The sequence below is a fragment of the Barbus barbus genome, assembly GCF_936440315.1.
Source record: "Barbus barbus genome assembly, chromosome: 3".
NCBI lineage: Eukaryota > Metazoa > Chordata > Actinopteri > Cypriniformes > Cyprinidae > Barbus > Barbus barbus.
Genome location: NC_136731.1, coordinates 39164711 through 39187030, shown reverse-complemented (window position 1 = coordinate 39187030; position 22320 = coordinate 39164711). Strand labels below are relative to the sequence as shown.

The window sequence follows — 22320 nt, the reverse complement described above, 5'->3', positions numbered from 1 at the left end:
AAAACAAGTTTATTTCAGTCATGTAAACAGAGAAAAAATATACAATAAAATTTACAAAGCAAGATCTATTACATGCATTCAGCAGGTGACAGATACTGTGAGGTGTCAATACATTCAGTGCACTAAAGAGTGTTATTAATGTAAGCAGAACATTAAAAAAGGATCTAAAAATGATTAAATAAAAATTTCACAATTTGCTGAATTTGAAAATGCAATTACCTGCAAGATTTTGATCATTGCATTACATGAAATACATTTTGATTAATATTATTATTAATTTGTCTTGTACGATTTAATAAAAAATATTTAAAAAAAAGCATTTGGCCTCTGTTAATACTAGCATTCAGTTATTCTGCAAATATGGAAATTGTCTACTTGTGCATTCTTATTTTTATCTCTGTCATATTATTATTGCATGAACGATCTGAATTATGGATAGGTTACATTTGTCCTTGTAATCTTTCTGCTCCCCGCCCTCACTGTTGGTTTGCATTCTACCAAGAAATAGAATAAAAGTGAAAGAAATGCCATAAATAAAAGCTTGAGAGTATCAGAAACGTAATTTTTAAGTGTTCCAACACTTTTAGCTGGGAGGGCTTAATTAAATTGGTAGCATCGGTAGCCAGTGCATGTTTAATCACATGACATGGATCCTCAAAAGTAAAACATGTTTCACCAATTCAATAAAAAAAAAGTGATGTGAAATGACAAGCAAATGAAAAAAATAAACACCCCCCTAAAAACTCTTTAACTGTCAGCAAAAAATAAACGCTGTTAAAAGTTTTAATTGGTTATGTGAGAGAGAGATAAATTGTTAACTTTGCAATAAACCACTGATCACCAAAATGACAATACATTAATGAGTGAGCAATAAATGCTGGATGAGTATGTTAAAACATAATAGGGATGCTAACAGCCACATTAGGTCAGTCTTGTTGAGTCTGACTTACTGTAGCAGACATGAGAAATGTGTCCACAGAACATCAGTCTCCACACAATGCTTACAAAAATCTGGCCAGTTTCTTTACCTTTAACCCTGACACATCTTGTACATGTAGTTTTTCTGACATATAATGCCCTGTTCAAGCAATCCTTTGCATAGTTTAATCTACAGATTATTATCTGTATATGTTGTCATCAAATCCATTATCACTACACAACCGGGCAGAACAACCTGACATTCAGGACACAACTGCATATCTGGCTCATAATAAATGATATCTAAAAGTAAAAATAAAAAAATTACCTACATAAATAAGGATTTCACAGACTATATAATTGCAATAAACAATTTGCAAGTACACCCCACATACCAAAAAGGCTCATTAGGCAATTTAAACATTACAGAATTCATATTTACAATATGTTCAGCTGGGTAGCTAACTGTTCGGAAGACTCTTCTACAGTTTGTGTTTTATGATCTGACTTAGTTAATCTTATAGTGATATATTTGGGCCAACTAGAGATTTTGCTTTTATTTGATTTAATTTGTATTTGAGTCGAAAACCAAATGAACTGCTGTTAGTAAAGTCTGCATAAAGGCAAATATACATAATATTACATGGTTTTATTTGTTTGTTTTTTTACAGTGCACTGTTAAGACTAATATACTTTAAGTACTAATAATCAGGTAATTTTATTTAGTGCAAATGTGTTTATTTTGAATGCTAGTCACACTGAATTGTGAAAAGTCAATCAAATTAACTGTAAATCTAAATCTCAAACGTGTTAAATGTTTAATGCAATAAAATTAGATACTGCAAAAAATGTATGTAATTCAGGATTTATTTTAGGCTTTGCCAGGACTTATGAAAAATCCTTCCTGTTATTCCTCTTAATTAGTTTTGAAGGATTAGTAATCATTTCCATTTAAAAAAAAAAAATGTTGTCATGTCAGGTTCTGTGCATGAAAATCATTGATACCTGCACTAAGAGCCCAATCATTTCCAGTGCCGTTAGACAAACAGTTGGTGATCGTCTTCTCAAGGGCAGTACTGAGAGGAGCCATTGATTATTTCTTTCATTTTGGCTGTTGTGTGCCAAAGTATAACACTGAACAGTCTCCTAAAGTCTCAGTATTGCTGGGCTTTCCAAAGGTTAAGTGCACATGAATTGAACCTGTTACACAATGGACTCCCTCAAGTTTTCCGCAGCGGCTGAGGAGTGAGGAACGGGAAAAGGGGCAGAGTGTAAGACCACATCGCTCTGAACTCTCACCGGGGGACGCTTAACCCCGTACTGTGGTTTCCCACTTTGAGAGAAGGAAAAACCCGTAGGTTTTTCATCATCAATGGCTTGATCTCCATACAGATAACTCATTTTCTTAGCTATCATCCCCACTTTTTCTGGAGCCTCTTGGCCTCGTCTCTTTGAGTCCATCTTCTCTCTGTACATATACGAGGCATGTTTGAGGCCGCGTTTGAGGACGTGCTTGCGGTAGGCTCTTTGAATGGTCGAAGCGGCCACTTCTTCTTGCTTCCGTTTGAGAGTGCTGGTGATGGGCTCGTACGAAACCTTTGAGGGATTGTTGGCCATGAACTTCTCCTCCATAGTTGCTTTCATGCCATCCATGGCATCAGAATCTCCCAGCACCTCTGTAGTGAGGGCCAGGAGAAGGTCCAGACAGTGGATCTTATCGCCAGGGACCATAGGAAGGTCCATTGTGATCAGCTTAAGGGTGTTCGGTTTCGGTATCCTCAGGGGGTCTTTCAGCGTGTCGCAGAATTCGGACAGCTCACTGTAAGCGATGAACTGAGAGGCGGTGGGGTCGAACTTCTCCCAGGTTTCGTAGAACATTTCAAAGTCGTCCTCGCACAAGGGGTCGCTGCTTTCTTCCGTCGCTACGTTGAAGTTTTCCAGGATAATGGCTATGTACATGTTGACCACAACGAGGAAGGACATGACAATGTAGCTGCAGAAGAAGACGATGCCTACCGCAGCGTTCCCGCAGTTTCCTCGGACAGGCGATCCCGGGTTATCCAAATCCGGGTCACAGTCTGGTGGGCTGTTGAGTATAGGTGCCAACAATCCATCCCAGCCGGCGGAGGTTGTGATCATGAACAAGCATATGATACTGTTCCCGAAGGTCTCGAAATTAAACATGTCATCGATGCCTCCTTCTTTTTTCACATACCCAAAGTTGGACATGCCAAATATGGAGAAAATAAACATGATTAAGAATAGAAGCAAGCCGATGTTGAAGAGGGCAGGAAGTGACATCATCAGCGCAAACAGTAACGTCCGGATTCCTTTGGCACCGCGGATGAGCCGCAGGACGCGGCCGATTCTGGCCAGTCGGATGACGCGAAACAGCGTAGGTGACACAAAGTACTTCTCGATGAGATCTGCCAGCAAAAGACCTGTAAGACGAGAAAGAATCAACAAGGAAATATTATAAGCACCGATATACTGTATAAGGGAAAATCTAGTCTACAAGGTACTCTTTGCATTCATGTTGGTGTTTATGTGATTTTGAAGTTTGAAAGACTCTAAAAGTATCATGTAAAACAAGTAAATTACTAAATGTATTAGGGTAAACGTACCTATTAAGCTCACCAAAATCGACATTGAGACATTTTTAGTGCACAAGATATTGGTTTCAGTACAAAAAGTTCATTTAAAATAAAATATTAATCTCTCACACAAAAATATTTAATTTTATTTTAAATGAAAAAAGCATTTCAGTTAAGATATACATCATTAAATTCACAATTCCAGCTGTGCTTAATGGGTACATTTTTGTACCCTTTAAACACACCCCTGTTCCCACTAAGCTCACATCATATTTTATTACATATTATTGTTTATTTTAAGGAGAATAATTGTAAAAAATATATTTTTTGAAGGTACAAAGTCAATCACAAAAAAAAAACCCAGAACACTAGAATCAAGCAACAAGGCACTCAAGTCGATCAGTTATATATTCATAAGGAAGTGTCATCTAAGCACACTGCAACATCTAGACTAGTCCACGTTCAGCTAAGTAACACATTAAATAAAACAAACCAATAAAACATTTCATTCATGGGGATGAACATAGAAACTAGCCTCGTTATCAAGCTTATCTAAACTTATCTAAAGTCTCTTAAGGCTGGAATACACTACGTGATTTTTGCCCTGATTTTCCACAGATTTACAGTCTGGAGAAGTTGATGCTAGTTACCAAATATCAGAGCCAGTCTGCAGATTTGAGATGACAGAATCCACAGAAAATCAATTAACTTAACGTGACGACCATCAGTTAATATTTAAAACCTGTTTATGAAGTATTCACATAGACGTTCAATGTGGAAGAGCTTAAAGAGAGCACACTGAGCTTAATTGGAGCAGCAACAATTTTTAATACATTTCGAACAACTATTATTAACAATATCTATGAAATTATACTTTTTCTTATTGATGTCACACTGAAGCTGTGTGATTTTCATAGTCGTGTACCCTTTAAGCTCACCTTAAAATAATATGAAAAAATTACAGCACTGACCAGCAATAAAACTGTACATTTATAATATTATGGATGTAAAAGTATAAGCAAATAATTAACATTTTTCTGCTTCGTGATTACTTAATAATTACCATCAGTAAAGCAGACTTACCTAAGATTGAAAGAATGACCACCACAAAATCAAAAATGTTCCACCCAATGGAAAAGTAGTGATAGCGCAGGGAGATGATCTTGAGAATGCACTCCCCGGTGAAGAGTACGATGAAGACGAAGTTGATAAGGAACAGAATATATTCCATCTCTTCACTCTGGTCATCTGTCTCCACCATCATGGTCACCATGTTCAGGCAGATCATCACCATAATGAAGATGTCAAAGAACTGCTTGGTGACCAGGTCAAACACCAAACCTTGGAAGCAGTTCTTCAAACAACAAAAGAGAAGAGCATCCCGAGGAAAAGAAGGTACGTTAAAAATCAGATTCAAGTCTATTCGTTTTAATGGTTAAACTGAGAAAAAGACTGTATATATTACCGTAGGCCTTGGAATTGGTTTCTGTGGCTTTTTGGCACCAAGTTTCTTCATGGCATTGTAGTATTTTTTCTGCTCCTCTGTCATGAAGATGTCAGTTCCTCCTAAGTACAGACACAGAGACAATTATTCCATGGCAGAAGGCATTTTAGTGTTACTCCAGATCCAGAAGACCAAGTGCCGACACTTATCTTTGCCTTTTGTTGGTTGAAATTGTCAATGATGACACCGATGAATAGATTGAGGGTGAAGAAAGAGCCAAAAATGATGAAGATGACAAAGTAAATGTACATGTAGAGGTTTGACTCATAGTCTGGCTGCATTTCAACCTACACAGAGAACAAAAAGAGTTATTAAGAGTAACACATGTATTACAGGAGGACAATAAAGATGTAAGATTGTGCCAAGATTTGTGAGATCTGTCAAAGGCTGAAATCAACGTTACGTCACGAGAATCCACAGCACTATACATGATGTCCATCCATCCTTTGAATGTTGCCTGGAAACAAAATGAAAACATATTTTGAAGTATCCGATTTTTAAAAGTATTTAACATTGCAGTTGTTTATGGAGGGCAGACATTTGAAGATTAATATAAATGCTCACCACTTGCAGTAAGGAGAGATATCCCATGCCTACGTTATCAAAGTTAACCTTCATATTCCTCCATCGCACATTTGGATCATCCTCCATGAGCTCAAGACACTCACTCCTATTGTTGACCTGAGTGATAGGGAAATATTCTTCGGACGTTAAATTGAAGCAGTAGTAGAACTTCCCAGCAAAAAGGTTGACTCCCATGATGCTGAAGATGAGCCAAAAGATCAGGCAGACCAGGAGAACGTTGAAGATGGATGGAACGGCCCCCACCAGAGCGTTCACCACCACCTGTGGAAATAGACAGTGTGAGAGCTTGGAACCAAACCTTAAATTGTTAGAAGTTTATGGTTTTGAACTTCAAAATTTATTAGATGGTCAGCAGCACAATATATGAAAAGAAATGCGAGAACAAGGAGAGCTAATAAAATTAGGGATTTGCTAATGAATAAATGATGTCAAGGTGAGGGTGGGCAGAAGAAAACTCACCCTCATTCCTTCAAACCTGGAGAGCGCTCGAAGAGGTCTCAACGCCCTCAAAGTCCTGAGAGACTTGATGGCCCCCAGTTCCGAGTAGCCTAAGATATTTGCAGTCAAACTGATCAAGGACACCTGTGGAAATATTAATTAAAATATTTCTGGTTATTTTACATCAATAATACATCTTGAAGTCATCTCTTGAAACGGTAATAATAACCATTAAAATCCAGATTATTTATCAGGAATGGGGTAAAAATGACCTGAAATCATTTTTGATAAATAATATGCATTGTTAAGAATATCTATATATTTCCTCATGTTTTCTAAAGAAAGTGGGTAAAATAATAAAATTATAATTAAAAATAATTGATTTTCTGTTTCATTTGAATGATGACCATTGGCCTTTTACTTTATTTGTATTTTCAGTGGCTGTTAAAATGTTGTTTTCTGCATTCTGTAGAAAAAAAAAACTTTGTTGTTAATCTTTACAAATGATTTTACAAATATATATTTAATTACATAATAATTCCGGGCACCACTACAAAAGAAAACATCTTTTTTAGTTGGGAATGTGTATTCACAGTCTGTACTGAATGCAATAAAAAGCAAAATAACACCACTGAAATATGAATCAAATTCAATTGGAACTGGAATTTGTTGTGACATATAAACTGTGACAATGATTCAGATTTATTAGTGAAATTCACAAGAACCAAACTTTTAGCTTTAAGATGTACACTATCCATACTAATAGCAGAATAATACAGAAGCTGTTATAAAATATTTGAGATATTACAGCAATGAACCATGATCTGCACTTTAAGAGGTAATCTGGTCCTGCATAAGCACCAGAAGATTATAAGAATGCATGAACTTTTAATGGCTTTTCAGTGTGGGTCAAATTTGTCTGAAGGATCACAGATGAATCAAGTTTCTTGGGAAACAATAGTGTCAATTTTATATGTATTTTAACTTGAAATTGTCTGTAGAATTAGGAAGAACTAATACTTACATCAACGATGATAAAGTCCAGCCAACACCATGCATTTGTGAAATAGACCTTGAAGCCATAGGCTACCCATTTCAGAAGCATCTCAATGACAAACACATAAGTGAAGACCTGATCTGCATATTCCAGGATGATTTTAATCATTCTTCGTTGTTCAATGTATATGTCCTCAAATGCCTAATAAAAAGAAACATACATATGAAAAACGAGGTTTCAATGGACTGTGGTTAATCAGGTATATATGTTTTTTTTCAGTGGACTCACTAATGCTCCACTGCTGAGGAGGATCATGAAGATGATGAAGGTTTCAAAATAGCTGTGCTCCACAATGGTGTAACAGGTTTTACGTAAATTCCACCATGTCTTCCCTTTACCTTGGGAAACATCAAGCTCCAAGCAAGGACATCGCCTGATGCAGTCTGGGAACGCAGACAAACACAAACATTAATAAGAAGAATATAATCAATACTACACACAGTGATAAGTCATCGTTCCAACGCTATCTCACGACCAATTCGTACATATTTTACGAGGTGGCTAATTCGTACGACCTCACTCATACGATTTAGTATGATTTGTCTAAACCCCAGTGACGGGTAGGTTTAGGGGCGGGGTTAGGTGTAGGTCATTCGTACAAATTGGCAACTCGTAAAATATGTATGAATTGCAGTGAGATCGGCTGCATTGTTCATTTCTCACTCTCTGTGTAGCAGTCCTCAGGGATAGTGGAGTCCTCTTCTTCCTCTTCTACCACCTCTTCTACCTCAGGAGATTTGTCCACTGTGCTGCAGGTTGATGATTCATCTCCATCTTTCTTCTGTACAGATAAAAACACTTTCGATCAATTTCTGGTATAATTAGTACTTTTATAAACAACTCAGTATCCTCTGCTGATCTGGCAACTGGCAAAACAGACTTTCAATCAGCTCAAGGGAGGTTCACACTTGTCTCCAAGTGCCAAAATCGAGTAAAGTGGAGACGAGGGATGTCCAACTGTCTGGCAGACTTTAGTTCCAACCCTGCTCCAACACACCTGATTCATTATACAATGCAATCAAAAATGATTGTAACTATACAATCCACTCAATTTTACTACAATGCGGCAATCTTGTGGATTTAAAGTTTGTGTTGTTTTAAATTGGTTAAGAGGTCATGCTGTGACATATCAATCTCCTATTGGTCACACATCTTCATGCCATTAGAACTTCATGGCGTTCCAAAGTTCAAATTTGTATCCCAGACAGCAAGCAGTGTTGGCCCAGATCCGGCCCACATCTGGCCCGCATGGATTTCACGCGGGCCAGATGTGGGTGGACACTATGTTGCTGTCTGGGATACCAAGCATGAACTTTGGAACACCGCAAAATTCGCACAAGTTTAGGTTTCTTGTCTCCTGCGTTCATGTGTGTACAAATGGAAGTCAATGGAAAGGTATAGTGTGATGCCAAGTGAAAGATATAAAAAGATGTACAAACTGCCTGCTAAAACAAACACGTAATTTTTTGTAATTTGTACATGCAAGGAAAAATGGCTTAAACAGTCATAGGAACAAAATGATTGCAAAAATTGATTCAGACAATAATAAGGGGCATTTTTTCTCAATTTCCCTGTCATTGGCAGGTGTGTTAAAAGTTTCTAATGCGACTAAAACCTAAAAGATGACGCTTCATGTTGAAAAAAGTAAAGGTTAGATAATCTTTTCAGCTGTACATTATCTCAGAAACCTCAAATTCCACTTCAGATCTTCAGATTGTTCATGCGAGACTTGAGTACAAATTTGCATTCATGTTCCCTCTCTCTGACACATACTGCAGCTAGATGTGAAATGCAGTGCTGTGCGACACATGGGGGGATGACATATGAACTGTGTTACCTGATACAGAGGCATGCCAACAAGCAGTTGCCTATTGAATTAGGGCCAGTGTGCATCTACAAATTAAATATGAAATAAAATGCATGACCTGAACTGGAAAGATGTACATTTTACAGGGAATTGGGATATAGGGATTTATGGCACTGACATGCTTTAAACGGGTTGTCGTAAAATGGGTGCTGGTCAGAACGTTGTTCAGTAAGGTAACTAATCATGCTGGAGATCTTTCCCACGCCCCGTCACCGTGTCACATGTTTCTGCCATTCCTTAGACATATTCTCTAAACAAGATGACCCGAGGGGCTCCAAATGGACTTTGCAGGTGTCACAGTATTTGAGACACATGTCTAGGTGTCAAGAGGTGTTGATGGATGGATGCCAGTGATACTCTGGCAACCGTTTTTGCATTTGTGTGATCTTCCACATTAGATATTAGGAACAAAACTATGAACATTTTGCACTGAAAAAAACTCACTTTAGTATTTTTATCGACGTCCTCTTTGTCTTCATCCTCAGAAGAGCTGTTGCCATTATCATCGTCGTCATCATCATCATCTGATTCACCGTTGGCTATAGGCACTTTGACAATGGACAGACTGGAATTCATGGTGGCCATTTTAGAATCGCTTTCTTCGTTTGCTTTCACACCCTCTTCCTTTGGCTTCAGGCCTAGACATTGTCTCAAATGTCCGATAACAAAGGCCTTTACCCAGTCAACGCCTCTTGTCATTCTAGCAATGGCAATCTGCAGATTGTTCATCTCCCCATCATCATCAGATGCTGCCAGGTTGTCTCCGCTGAACGAGCTGAGCAGCAAAGCAAGGAAGAGGTTCAACACCTTCAGGACGAGAATGAGAAAAAAAACAACATAATAATTCAAAGATGAAATACAATGACAAACTAAAATTGTAAAGAGATAGGGATTGGTGGCCAATGAGGCCATTCAAGAATGGAATAGTAAGAAAATTGTATTTTCATTGTCATTAAAGGGTTAGTTCACTCAAAAACAAAAATTATATCATTAATTACTCACCCTCATGTCGGAATAGAAGAGATTTTTGAATAAAGTCATAACTTTTGTTTTCTTTGAGCACAAAAATTATTCTAGTAGCTTCATAAAATTACGGTTTCAGTTGCAGTGCTGTCTATGCAGGGTCAGACAGCTCTCAGATTCATCAAAAATATCTTCATTTGTGTTCTGAAGATGAACGAATGTTTTACGGGTTTGGAACGACATGAGGCTAAGTAATTAATGACAGAATTTTCATTTTTGGGTGAACTATCCCTTTAAATGGTCATTAATTGTTATTAAAAATCCAAATATAATAATTGTAAAAATAGCATTATATGAAGAAATATTATGAAAATCTGGAAATCCACTCACCACTAGGTTTCCTATAACCATGACCAGCATGAAGACGACGATGCACATGCCTTGGCCAGCCACTTCCATGCAGTCCCACATTGTTTCGATCCATTCCCCACATAGAATGCGAAAGATGATGAGGAACGAGTGAAAGAAATCTGTCATGTGCCAGCGAGGGAGCTCGCAATCCGCCGAGATCTTACACACACAGTCCCTGTAGCTTTTTCCGAAAAGCTGCATCCCCACCACAGCAAAGATGAAGACAATAATGGCCAGGACGAGGGTCAGATTCCCAAGAGCACCCACAGAATTACCGATGATCTTTATCAGCATGTTTAGGGTTGGCCAAGATTTTGCCAGCTTGAACACACGCATCTGCAACCAAAAGAGTCATGATTTGAATAAATATTTTAGTCATTGCTCAAATTCTGAAAATTGCAATTCCAACAATTGTTGTATATAAAATGCATTAAAATGTACTTCTTTATTACAATGCAAAAACACAATTTTCACTCTCTACCATTTCAAGTTTGGGGTCAATAATTAAAAAATAATACTTTTATTCAGCAAAAATATATTAAATTGTTCAAAATTGTAAGTAAATGCATTTATAATGTCAGAAGATTTCCATTTAAAAAAAATACTGTTCTTTTGAACTTTCTATTCATCAAAGAACCTTGAAAAAAGTATCAAGGTTTCAACAAATATTTTAAAATAGTTAAAAACTGTTTAATTTTAATAAAAGTTTCTTTAGCAGCCAATCAACATATTAGAATCATGTATCATGTGACACTGAAGACTGGAGTAATGATGCTGACAATTTAGCTTTGCATCAATAAATTACAATTTAATATACTGTAAATTAAAATAGAAAGTTATTATTTTAAATACATTTTCATTTTTAAATAAATTTTATCATCATGTTTTTTTCTTTCTATATGACTTTTTTTCTTCCAATGAAAAGGGAATTATTTATAGAAAATGAATATGAAAGGTGACCACTGCTGTCAAGTGATATATTCAGTAAAAAAATACTTAATTTAAGATTTTTCCACACATGAACCTATCATATGTGACCATGGACCAAAAACCAGTCATAAGGGTACATTTTTGGAAATTGAGATTTATACATCATCTAAAAGCTGAATAAATAAGCTTTTGTTATGATAGGACAATATTTGGCCGAGATACAACTATTTGAAAATCTGGAATCTGAGGGTGCAAAAAAATCGAAATATTGAGAAAATCACCTTTAAAGTTGTCCAAATGAAGTTCTTAGCAATGCATATTATTACTAGTCAAAAATTATATTTTGATATATTTACAGTAGGAAATTTACAAAATATCTTCACGGAACATGATCTTTACTTAATATCCTAATGATTTTTGGCATAAAGGAAAAATCAATAATTTTGACCCATACAATGTATTTTTGGCTATTGCTACAAATATACCCGTGCTACTTATGACTGGTTTTGTGCTCCAGGGTCACATATGGCTTTTATTTTATGTGCTTTCTGTCCTTTTTTGAGCTTGACAGCCATTTGTCCCCATCCATTTCCGATAGCTCTCACTTCTTTTGACTTCTGCATAAAAAATGATTATGTGTTTGGATCAACGGTGAGTATTGGTGAAAAATCCCTTTAAGAGCCAGTCAAACAATGACATTTCACCTACCAAACGGAAGGATCTCAGCACAGACAAGCCCTGAACATCGGCTAAACCCAACTCCACCAGACTCATGGTCACAATTATGCTGTCAAAAATGTTCCAGCCAACTTGGAAGTAATAATATGGGTCCAGTGCAATCAGTTTTAGCACCATCTCTGCTGTGAAGATACCGGTGAAAACCTGCAGGGGAAAGAAGATATCATGATGCAAGAAAAACATAAGCTTTTGTATGCTGGCAAAATAACTATAGTATAATAAAGTTTTCAGTGTAAATATTCAAGTTAATATTGATAGGTAGATCTATGTACCAGGTTTCCCACTGACAACATGTGCTCGAAATGTTCAGTCATAGGATAGTGCTCCATAGCCATGAACATAGTGTTGAGCACAATGCAGATGGTAATGCCCAGATCCACAAAAGGGTCCATTACAATTAAGCAGATAAACTTCTTGAATTTCACCCATGGCAAGCAGCAATCCCATTTGAGGAATATGTCAGCAAACTTGTACCAGCAGGGAGGACACGGCCTTTGAATATCCTCCAGCTCTATTGATGAAAGTATTTTAACAGACAAAACACAAAAGTATGATTTGACTTCTTTAATTATTGTGGATCTCATTATTTACACTAAAGCAAAATACTAACTTACCATCTAAAGCATTGTCTGTGGTGCTCACTGCACTCGGTTTTCTCATCTGCGAGTCAGGGACTTCCAAGTAATCCATGCTACCTTTGGATCCATTTGACTTTGAGAGGGGCTTCAATGCGATCCCGTCATAGTCGTTCTGCATTTGTTCATCCTCACCTTTCTTTTTGCTTGATAGTGATGTTTTACTGCCATTTACCATGCTGTTCTTCTGCTGCTTGATGGCAGACGAAATCAGAACTGACACTCAGTATTATTCAAACCAAATGATCCAAGGCCCTATGAAAAAGTTTGACAAACCTCAGCTTGTTTCTTGAGCTGATCCAGGATTTTTGCATACTCTTCCTCCTTTTCTTTAGCTTCTGCAATGGTGGCTTCATTCTGTTCAGCATACGCCATGGCCACCACAGCCAGAATCAGATTGATGAGGTAGAACGAACCCAAGAAGATGATGACTACAAAGAAGATCATGTATGTCTTCCCTGCGGCACGGAGCGTCTGAAACATTTAAGAGACTTTTTATGCTTCATTCGTGTTCTTGTTCAATCACAAAAGCATAGAAAACAACAGAGCTGCTGATACTTTTTGTGGAAAAAGCCCCCCCAAGATTGCTAGAGTTCAAATGAACAGCTTTCCATTCCTTCTTTATTTACTGTTTTGTTTCTGAATAAACATATTTTCTTTAAAAAAAACAACAACACTGACCCTAAAAATTTAAATGGCAGCACACTTTAAACAAGCATTCCCTTTGCTGTGTTTTTTTGCTGAAATGAATTGAAAGTATTGGACAATCTTAGGTTTTGTTACGGTGCACATAAAAGAAAGCAAAGAACAATGTGACTTTAACAAGATGCATATACCCACCAACTGGAACAAGTTCTCCCAGAAGTCTTGAGTCATTAGCCGGAAAAGGGCTAAGTAAGCCCACGCAAAGCTGTCATAACTAGTGTAGCCATAATTTGGGTTTCGGCCAGCTTTCATGCATGTGTATCCCTCAGGGCACTTCCTGTGAACAGCAATGGCAAACAGGTCATTTAATCAACAATTTATATGTACTTAGTTTGCTGAAAACTGCTTTTTTGAATACAGTACAATTAGTATTGAAATTTCTGCTTGCTGCTGGTAATGCACAGTGTCAATTCAAAGTTGATTTAGAGGATTACTTAGTAAGAAAATAGCATATTTGAATAACATACCCTGCATCAGAGCTGTTCCCACAAAGTAATGGATCCAAATGGCCAGGCACATAGTAGTAGTTGTCTATGGAAAAGGAATGGAAATCACCAATCAATACCACTGCAGGGAGAATCTGAACACTAAAATGGTTCAAATAAAGTAAGCAACAAGTTGTTTTCATAATAATTCATATGTGCAGCAATTGTGGGCTACATTTCATGTCACAGTGATGTAAAAAGTCACCTGAATTTTCAATATATTCCTGAAAGTTGAATGTGCTGTTGGCAGCTTCAGTGCCATTGATGTCTGTGTGATTGAAGAGCATGGTCAGGTTATCACTGTTGCTCCAGTCAAAAGACCGGACACACTTTTGCCGCAAATTTCCCATGAACAGTTGCAGGCCAATGAGAGCAAACACGCTGAGACAGAAGACAGTGAGGATCATGACATCCGCCAGTTTCTTCACTGACTGAATCAAAGCGCCAACGATGGTTTTAAGACCTGGAATATGCAGTTCAACAAAATCTCAGCTGAAGTACTCCCAAATTATACAAAAAAACATTAATGTGACATTTTGACTTCAAGTGAGTAGCATTCATTTTTCCTGTAGCCATGTGAAATGCTGTATTGACCTGGAATAACAGTTATTGTTTTCAGGGCCCGAAGAACACGGAAAGTCCTCAGAGCTGATATATTCCCCAAGTCCACAAACTCTGTGAGGTACCTGTGCATGAAGTGAAGAGGATTATCATTTGCTTATTATTTTAAAACCTCATAATTATACCACTTACACTGTATACATAAAAAAAAAAGTAGTCAATGTTAGATTTAAGTAACTGCAACAGGTTCCAACATGTCTGGATATACCTGTATATCTGGTCATTGGCAATGATTTACGTATGATTTGTGTAATCCTTTGTTTTAATGTTGTTCTTTTGAAATATTTCCGGCTGAAGAAAGTGTGCATTCAAATGAATCTCTTTTATTGAAGTGAACTTTCTTAAACCATATTTTTGTAAGAGTCTGCTCAAGCAGAGTCTCAGCGTTTTATTAGTGTCACTTTGTTTTTCCTCCACAAGTATGGTCTTCTAAGGAGCGTAGAAATTGCTGGCGTAAGAGATATGTTCAGTGTAGACTATATTTAGCTTGAGTGCAACAGTCGATCACAGAAGCCAAATGCCATCATTATGTGTATACTATGGACCAATAGCAAGTGAGATGCCTGTTGGGCAACTGGATCACAGCATGTAATTATCTGTGAACTTCAGGCAACGAAATTTCTGTAGAAGTAGTTCAGGAGACATTTACTAAAATACTGTGAAGAATATTGAGAGAAATAAGCTTTGGCTGAAATTCGTAGTTTAAAAATTAAGCTAGCAAGCTAAAATATCCAACATCCTGCACTCCGACTTTATATATTGAGGATTTACTTGACTAAAGATCAAGGGGAAATAACGTTTATTCAGTTTTTTTGATAACCTGCAACAAAAATAGTTTATAGACTACTGTATGTATACTAAAATACTTTTAGGAATACTACGGTTTACAGCAGAGGGAATGCAGCAGTAATGATAACAACTTGGGATCTCAAAAGTCCTTGTACACCATCAGAACTACAATCAAACCGCAGCCTTTTAGTGTTCTGAAGAGGGCCAAAGTGTGAAGCTGAGATTTACTGCTAAAAATAGACCTGGTAAGTGATCTCGCTTTACAAGTGGATAAACATTTTCATTCAGCCAGGCTGTGATTGTAAACGGAGGTGAGGGTGGACCTCGGGAACACGCATGGAGAAGCTGAGGAGGACTGTCTTCAGAGGACCGGGACCTGCGCGCAGCCCTCATTAAACTTTTGGTGATGCTGTAAACAAACTGACATTTGACCTCTCACATCTGAGTGGGTATTTTCACAATGCATCTGTGTCTAATGTGGTTGCCAGGCCCCACCTATCTCATGCGCCACATACCCTGACAGAGCAAAAACTGATTAGTCAGTCACACACTACGCTGACTATTCGGAACAGCATCTGATTACGGAAACTGCTTTTAAAAATAAAAAAGTAAACTATTCCAATCCTCTTCTGAACAATCAATTTGCATTTAATCACAACGCTATTTGAAATATTTATAATGCAGCATTTTGTATTGAACATTTAGCACTTTATTTGTTTGTTTTTTATACATTTTTCACTTTCATCAGTACATTGAGAGCCATAACAAATCTTTGCACTCGCTTTTTTAAGTTCTGATTTTACATCTATATTCATCAGGGTCATACTTACGCCATGGAGATGACCATAAAATCCAGCCAATTCCATGGATCTCGCAGGAATGTGAAATCACCAATGCAGAAGCCTCTGGACAGTATCTTCACAAGCGCCTCAAAGGTGTAGATGCCAGTGAAAACGTACCTAAGAGGGATCAAATTACACAATAAACAATCAAGGCATATAAATGTGTCTCAATAACTTCCACTTTATGTTGCCGGTTAGATCATTTTATGTGGATTTTATGTCAAGAGCATTAAATATCAAGGTTGTGCACCAGAAAGGAATTAAGAATTTCATTGAATTTTCCTGAATTTGAATTACAGTTTTTCTCAGTCGCTTTGGTACATTTCTCAGATCAGAATTGAAATTCTGAAAACTACCTGTTCAATATTCACATCATTGTGCCACTTGTGCACATCAAAAAAGCAGTTTCTCATTTCTTTGAACAAGTTGCAAATGCTTTGGTACATCCATGCAAATGATTATGTACAATTCTCTGCTGTTTCCTACATTATCAATTGCTTAAGTCATGTTGCTCAAAATGTATTATATAGTACCCCTCAAAACATCTAGTCATTAGTTCATCGTATAAGTCATTAAATGCAAAATGGTTGATCTAGTTGTCATAAACTGTCAAGCATATTTTCTACATATCTCAGGTAATCCATGGTGTTTTGCTATTTGTACGAGTTGTTTTGAGAAATGCACTTACTGTTTTGCAAATGTCAAGGATGATTCGAGAAATGTACCAAAGCGACTGAGAAAAACTGTGAATGGAGAATTGTAATTAAAATTTAAAGAAGATGAATTAAAATGAATTGATATTCATGTTGCCTATAATTTTTAACTAGAAAAGCAGAGTTTAGAAAATATTTTTTAAATAGACGGAACAGTATTGGTAGCATGACAGACATGATAGATAGATAGATAGATAGATAGATAGATAGATAGATAGATAGATAGATAGATAGATAGATAGATAGATAGATAGATAGATAGATAGATAGATAGATAGATGGCCGCTCTGTGATCAGTTGTCATTGGTGGTGTTGAGTATTTAAAGAATGCTGGGATAGATTTTGGAGACATGGTGCAAATCTTACTCTACTATTTTGCTCCATGCTGGAGGGTCACCCATCGTCATGAACACGCAGTTTGACAAGATGGTTATCATGATGAACATGCTAAATAATTTGTTGTGAAGTAAAGGAAAACTAAATTAAGCAAGAAGCATTACACAAAGTTAAGATGTCAACCTAAATAATACATGGAAATCAAAGAGCAGATGGAGAACATTGTTATATGTTGATATACATACATAAAATGACATTATATATAATTATTATTTTCATGGCGTTATTTGAAGGATATGAATGTATGAGTATTCTTATGGCCACTCGTCGAATGGGGCTGAATGGACTTAGAACGTAGCATGCAGGTTCAGCATTGAATCGGAATATTGTATTTCCTTTGGTGACCACGATGAACGTCTGCAAAACAAAAAAGGGACACAAAATCTCTTGTGGTATAAATGTTGGTCTGATAAGCCAGATTTGTAAATATTTATTGACATCTGGGCTTTTGCCACTGACTTTTTTTGCTTTGTAGAATGGATCCAACTCTTCCAGAGGAACATTGAGGAGATTCGACGGAGGGTCGCCGTAGATGAAGGGTAGGGCCTTTCCTGCTTCCAAATCACTGCTGGGTTTGGGCAGATCCTCCTCAGGCACCTCGACATTCTGGGCCTTCATCTGCTCCTGCTCGATGGCCTCTTCTGCCATCCGCCGCTCGATCTCGGCAAGCGACTCCAAAGTGAAGGGGCGGAACACATTGCTGCCAGTGGGAGGGAGTAGACGCGCCATCTTGACATTCTGCTGAAGGAGGGCTGCCACCACTTCGGGGTCTCTCAATTGTGCCCTGCAGGTACAAAATGTATTAATATTTTACATTATAAATAGCATCTACCATCACAGCTTAATTTCTGCACACATACAAAAGTTTTTATGAGATAAAACAGGTTATTCTGAGATATATCGAGTAAAGTTAAAGTGACATTACGCCGCCTTGGAATTATAAGGTTCTATCTGCATTCTGAGCAGTTTTGAGATTTTGAGCTTTAAAGTTTTTGCATTCCATAGACTTCTGTAGATAGAACCCTTTTTGTTTTCTTAAAAAAGACCCAAAATGCACACAGCTTACAAAAGAAACATCACATAATGTAAATAAGTTGTCACAGAATAAGAATATGCGAATAACTAAATTTTGACAAAAATGTGAGATAGAACCTTATAATTCCAAGGCAACGATTTTATACACTGCTAATACTTTTATATCATCACAATGCATTAAACTGATCAAAATTCAAAGATTTTTATATTGTTACATAACATTCTATTTCAAATAACTGCTGTTCTTTTCAACTTCTTTTCATAAAAGAATCCTGAAAAAATGTATTCACCAATATTATCAAGCAGCACAACAGTTTTCAACATTGACAATAATAATAAAAAATGTCTTTTGAGCATATTAGAATGATTTCTGGAGGATCATGTGACACTGAAGACTGAAGTAATGATGCTGAAAATTCAGCTTTGCCATCATAGAAAGAAAATACTTAAAAAACATTATAATAGAAAAGAGTTATTTCAAATTCAGAGAAAGAAATGACATTTTACATTACAAATATATTTGAAATTATAATAACTGTAACAACATAACTGTTTTACTGTATTTATTTAAAAGTCAGAGAAATGAATTACATTTTACATTGAGATATATTTGAAATTATAATAACTGTTAACAATATTACTGTTTTTACTTTATTTTTGATTAGATAAATGCAGCTATTAAAAATTTTTACCAACCCCAAACTTCTGAAATAACACAAATATACACTTCTTTTTTTCTTTTGCTTGCCATTTAGTGAGATGACTTTATTTCTCATAACTGTGAGATATAAAGTCTAAATTTCAAGAAAGGCTCTTTCTTTTTTAGGACATAGAAAAATAAAAAAGACAACACTAAAAACTAAATCTAAGCATAATATTCCAGTTTAAATAAACTGTACATCACATCACAATTAAAGCACTATTACTATCACAGCACTGTCACAACAAACAAATGTTTGAGCTCCACAACAATGAGCATCTCTCGCTATCAAGTGGTGTATACAGACCAAAGAAGTAACCCTTTTTTAACATTTTTCAAACTTACAGTTGACGTGGCCATAGTTTTAGGTTCTTAGCTCTGTTTGGGTGAGCAGCACGATTCCTGCGCCAAACCTGCATCAGGTTTATCTTTCGCTTAGGCATGGCTGCTGTGTCTCCAAATTCTGCGTACAGTTAAAAGCTCTAGACAAATTGAAGGATGTTACTCCAAATGTGTGCTGAGGTTTGTGGGCCGCTTTTTTACTTTTGGGTCCAGGGACCCTGAAACCCTGCCCCCTCAGAGTAACAAAACAACTCAGATCACAAAGATTCGATTTCATTGGGTTTCAGTGAACTTCGATTCGAGTTCTTAGAAAAGAAACAGTGATGAGAAGTGCCATTTACGAATCTAATTATGAAAGAACAAAGTTCAAATTGTTCATTGAGTATATTTCCCATGTTATGATATGTGACAGCTTACATTTCTGCACCTATACACAGAAATCTATGGGTTTTTAATGTGAAAAATCAACAAAACAGCGGCTTTATTCAAGTCTATCTGTAGACTAGGCACAGCGGCTGTGTGAAGCGGTGACTCACTGCACATGAACGTGCATGGAGAGAAGAGCACTGCTAACTTCCCAGAAGCTGTGTTTTGGTGCCAAACCCACCCAGACGGGGGCTGGTCACTATCTCAGTCTTTCTCACATCTTCCCAGTTTTTGAAATTACATTTTGAAATTTAAATGGATTTTTAAAGTTATTTTGAAAACAGCAAGGCTCAATTTGATTAGCAGCCTCTATAGGAGTGATGATCAAAAAGTTATTTTTGCAGTGTTAATGCCATAAAAAGATATTCAAAGCTTTGTTTGAGACACTTAAAGAGACAGTTCACCTTAAAAATTGTAATTACTCACCCTTATGTCGTTCCAAACCTGTATGAGTTTCTTTCTTATGTTGAACATAAAAGAAAATACTTTGAAGAATGCTGGAAATCGAACAGTTGATATATATGGTATATATACAATGCCAATCTCCATGCATATCCCGAATTACAAACACTTGACACATCAATACAAACATCACCAACAAGCACAAGTATTTCTTATGCAAATCCTCATACAAAACTGTTTGGTTCTTCAAAATATATATTATTTTGTGTTCAGCATAAGAAAGAAACTCATACAGGTTTGGAACAAACATAAATATTTGTCATAAATAATGACAAAATTAAATTTTTTGGGTGAACTATACCTTTAAGTAAACAATTCTGCCTTGTTACAAGAAATAGATTAGATTTCATATTTACCCATTTCTAAACATTGGGGAGAAAACATTTAAAGGGATTTTTAGGGATGTGATATAAAGATTTTTGGTCAATTTAGCAATCATTTATATTTTGAAGCCAACAACCAATATTAAATATTAATGTGAGGCTGATTACAAAAGAAGACACCATACAATAAATCACAGTTTTCATAACAGAATGCAATTTTTTGCAATTATTCTGCAATTTGTGTATAATCATAAGCATTATTGCAACCTACATACAATAGACCTCAGTCAGGGTAGATGTTATTGAATTTTATGCATATGAAAACAAAGCTTTGTGGGACATATTTAGTGCCCCTTTGATGTCATGCAGTATCCTAGATCACATGTAATTTTCAAAACTGTTTTATGGAGTTTTTGTCTACTGGAAGATTTCTGGAAAAATGTTTCTACAGCTAAACAACTGAATTGTTTTTAAACAACAGTACAATTCATTGAACATGCTGTACTTATATCCCTCACAGCCTAGATTTTTATGAACCATTATGCTACCCTGACAATAGTGTATTTCCTATTCCATAATGTCCACTATTTTGTCTAGAGAATATCCGTGAAGACATTTTTAATGAAATAACCCCAAGAATCCATCAAAAGTAATGAAAACACATGGATGTTCTTTGACACACTTTGGGATCTGCTCATTGGTCCATGTGCTGGGTGTTGAGACCTGTGTTTATGCTACTCCTTAAAGCGCCGGTCAGGAGCCAAAGGTGAGCTGGGGTCATTCTGCTGTTACATAACACAGACCCACCTGTTCTGACAGGAACGTGATACGACCTACAGTCTCTAATGAGGCCTATTATGCTCGGCACGCCTGCTGGTGATTCATATAGCTGTCACCCCCTGGCAAACAGGTGTTTGGGTTCTTCAGATTGTGCTACCGTGAATTTATTCAATTTGTTATGATTTAGAGCGTCGGTCTGAAGTTGGGAGGGACCGAAGTTGAGGACTCATGCGGTACCTCAGCAGCTGCTGTAGGCCATCACCCCGTACAGTGTCGGGTTACTGGTGACTCCACTCATTCCTGCCGTGTGTTTGCTCGCTTAAATTGTGCCGATAAACAAGCCCCGCCTCCTGCTAAATTCCTCCCCGCCTACCACTCGATCTTTCTGTGGGGTCATTCTGCCTTTTTATTCAAGGCCGCCTAAAAATCATTACATCCTAACTCAGTGCCATTTTCTGTCTTTTAAATATATACGTTCAGTAATTTTGTTGCTAAAGGCAATGTATAGGTCCTTTTCTATGCAATTAGTGAAATAACCGAACATAAATATAAAAGCCTGATAAAAATGCTTATTTTAGAAGAAAATTTCAGATGGCACTTAGAGGCTTTTGAATCTGAACTCTTCAAATGTAATTTCATGTCCCAGTCACATTCAGTAAACATTACTACAACTTAAAAAAATAATAATAATCTATCTATCTATCTACATACAATAAACAGTTAAAAATAGTTGTGCTGCTTAATATTTTTGTAGAAACTGTAATAATACAAAATGCTAGAATAGAAATCGAATATATATATAAAAAAATTATTACTGTGACATTTGATATATATATGTGTGTGAGTGTGTGTATACAAATCTCAGTATTCAGATAATTAAATAGAAACATACACTTTTAACATATTATTCCTGTTCTTCTCTTTTTTTAAGACTTCACACTGTACACAACAGATTCAATACACAAGCTGTAGTGAAGTCCACTGTAGTCCACAAACCAGTGTGGGGTTGGTAAAAGGCCACATCAAGGACCTTCTGAAGCCTAAAATGTCAAACGGGACAC

The 22320-nt window shown here is 36.6% G+C and overlaps 1 protein-coding gene across 1 annotated transcript; it reads right to left on the bottom strand.

The window, feature by feature from the left end:
- Position 1: 1 nt before the first annotated feature.
- scn4ab (sodium channel, voltage-gated, type IV, alpha, b) lies at positions 2–19366 on the bottom strand. The gene is made up of 25 exons (XM_079382540.1): positions 19272–19366; positions 17651–17975; positions 17430–17548; positions 17162–17272; positions 16071–16199; positions 14425–14516; positions 14036–14293; positions 13813–13876; positions 13481–13622; positions 12917–13114; positions 12620–12830; positions 12278–12516; positions 11976–12149; positions 10317–10673; positions 9408–9770; positions 7760–7877; positions 7325–7479; positions 7064–7237; positions 6061–6183; positions 5581–5862; positions 5420–5473; positions 5162–5303; positions 4978–5078; positions 4596–4866; positions 2–3359 (listed from the first exon to the last, which is right to left on the bottom strand). The coding sequence occupies exons 1-25, from the start codon at positions 19343–19345 to the stop codon at positions 2122–2124; spliced, it is 5514 nt and encodes a 1837-aa protein (XP_079238666.1). The 5' UTR covers positions 19346–19366; the 3' UTR covers positions 2–2121.
- Between the last annotated feature and the right edge of the window lie 2954 nt (positions 19367–22320).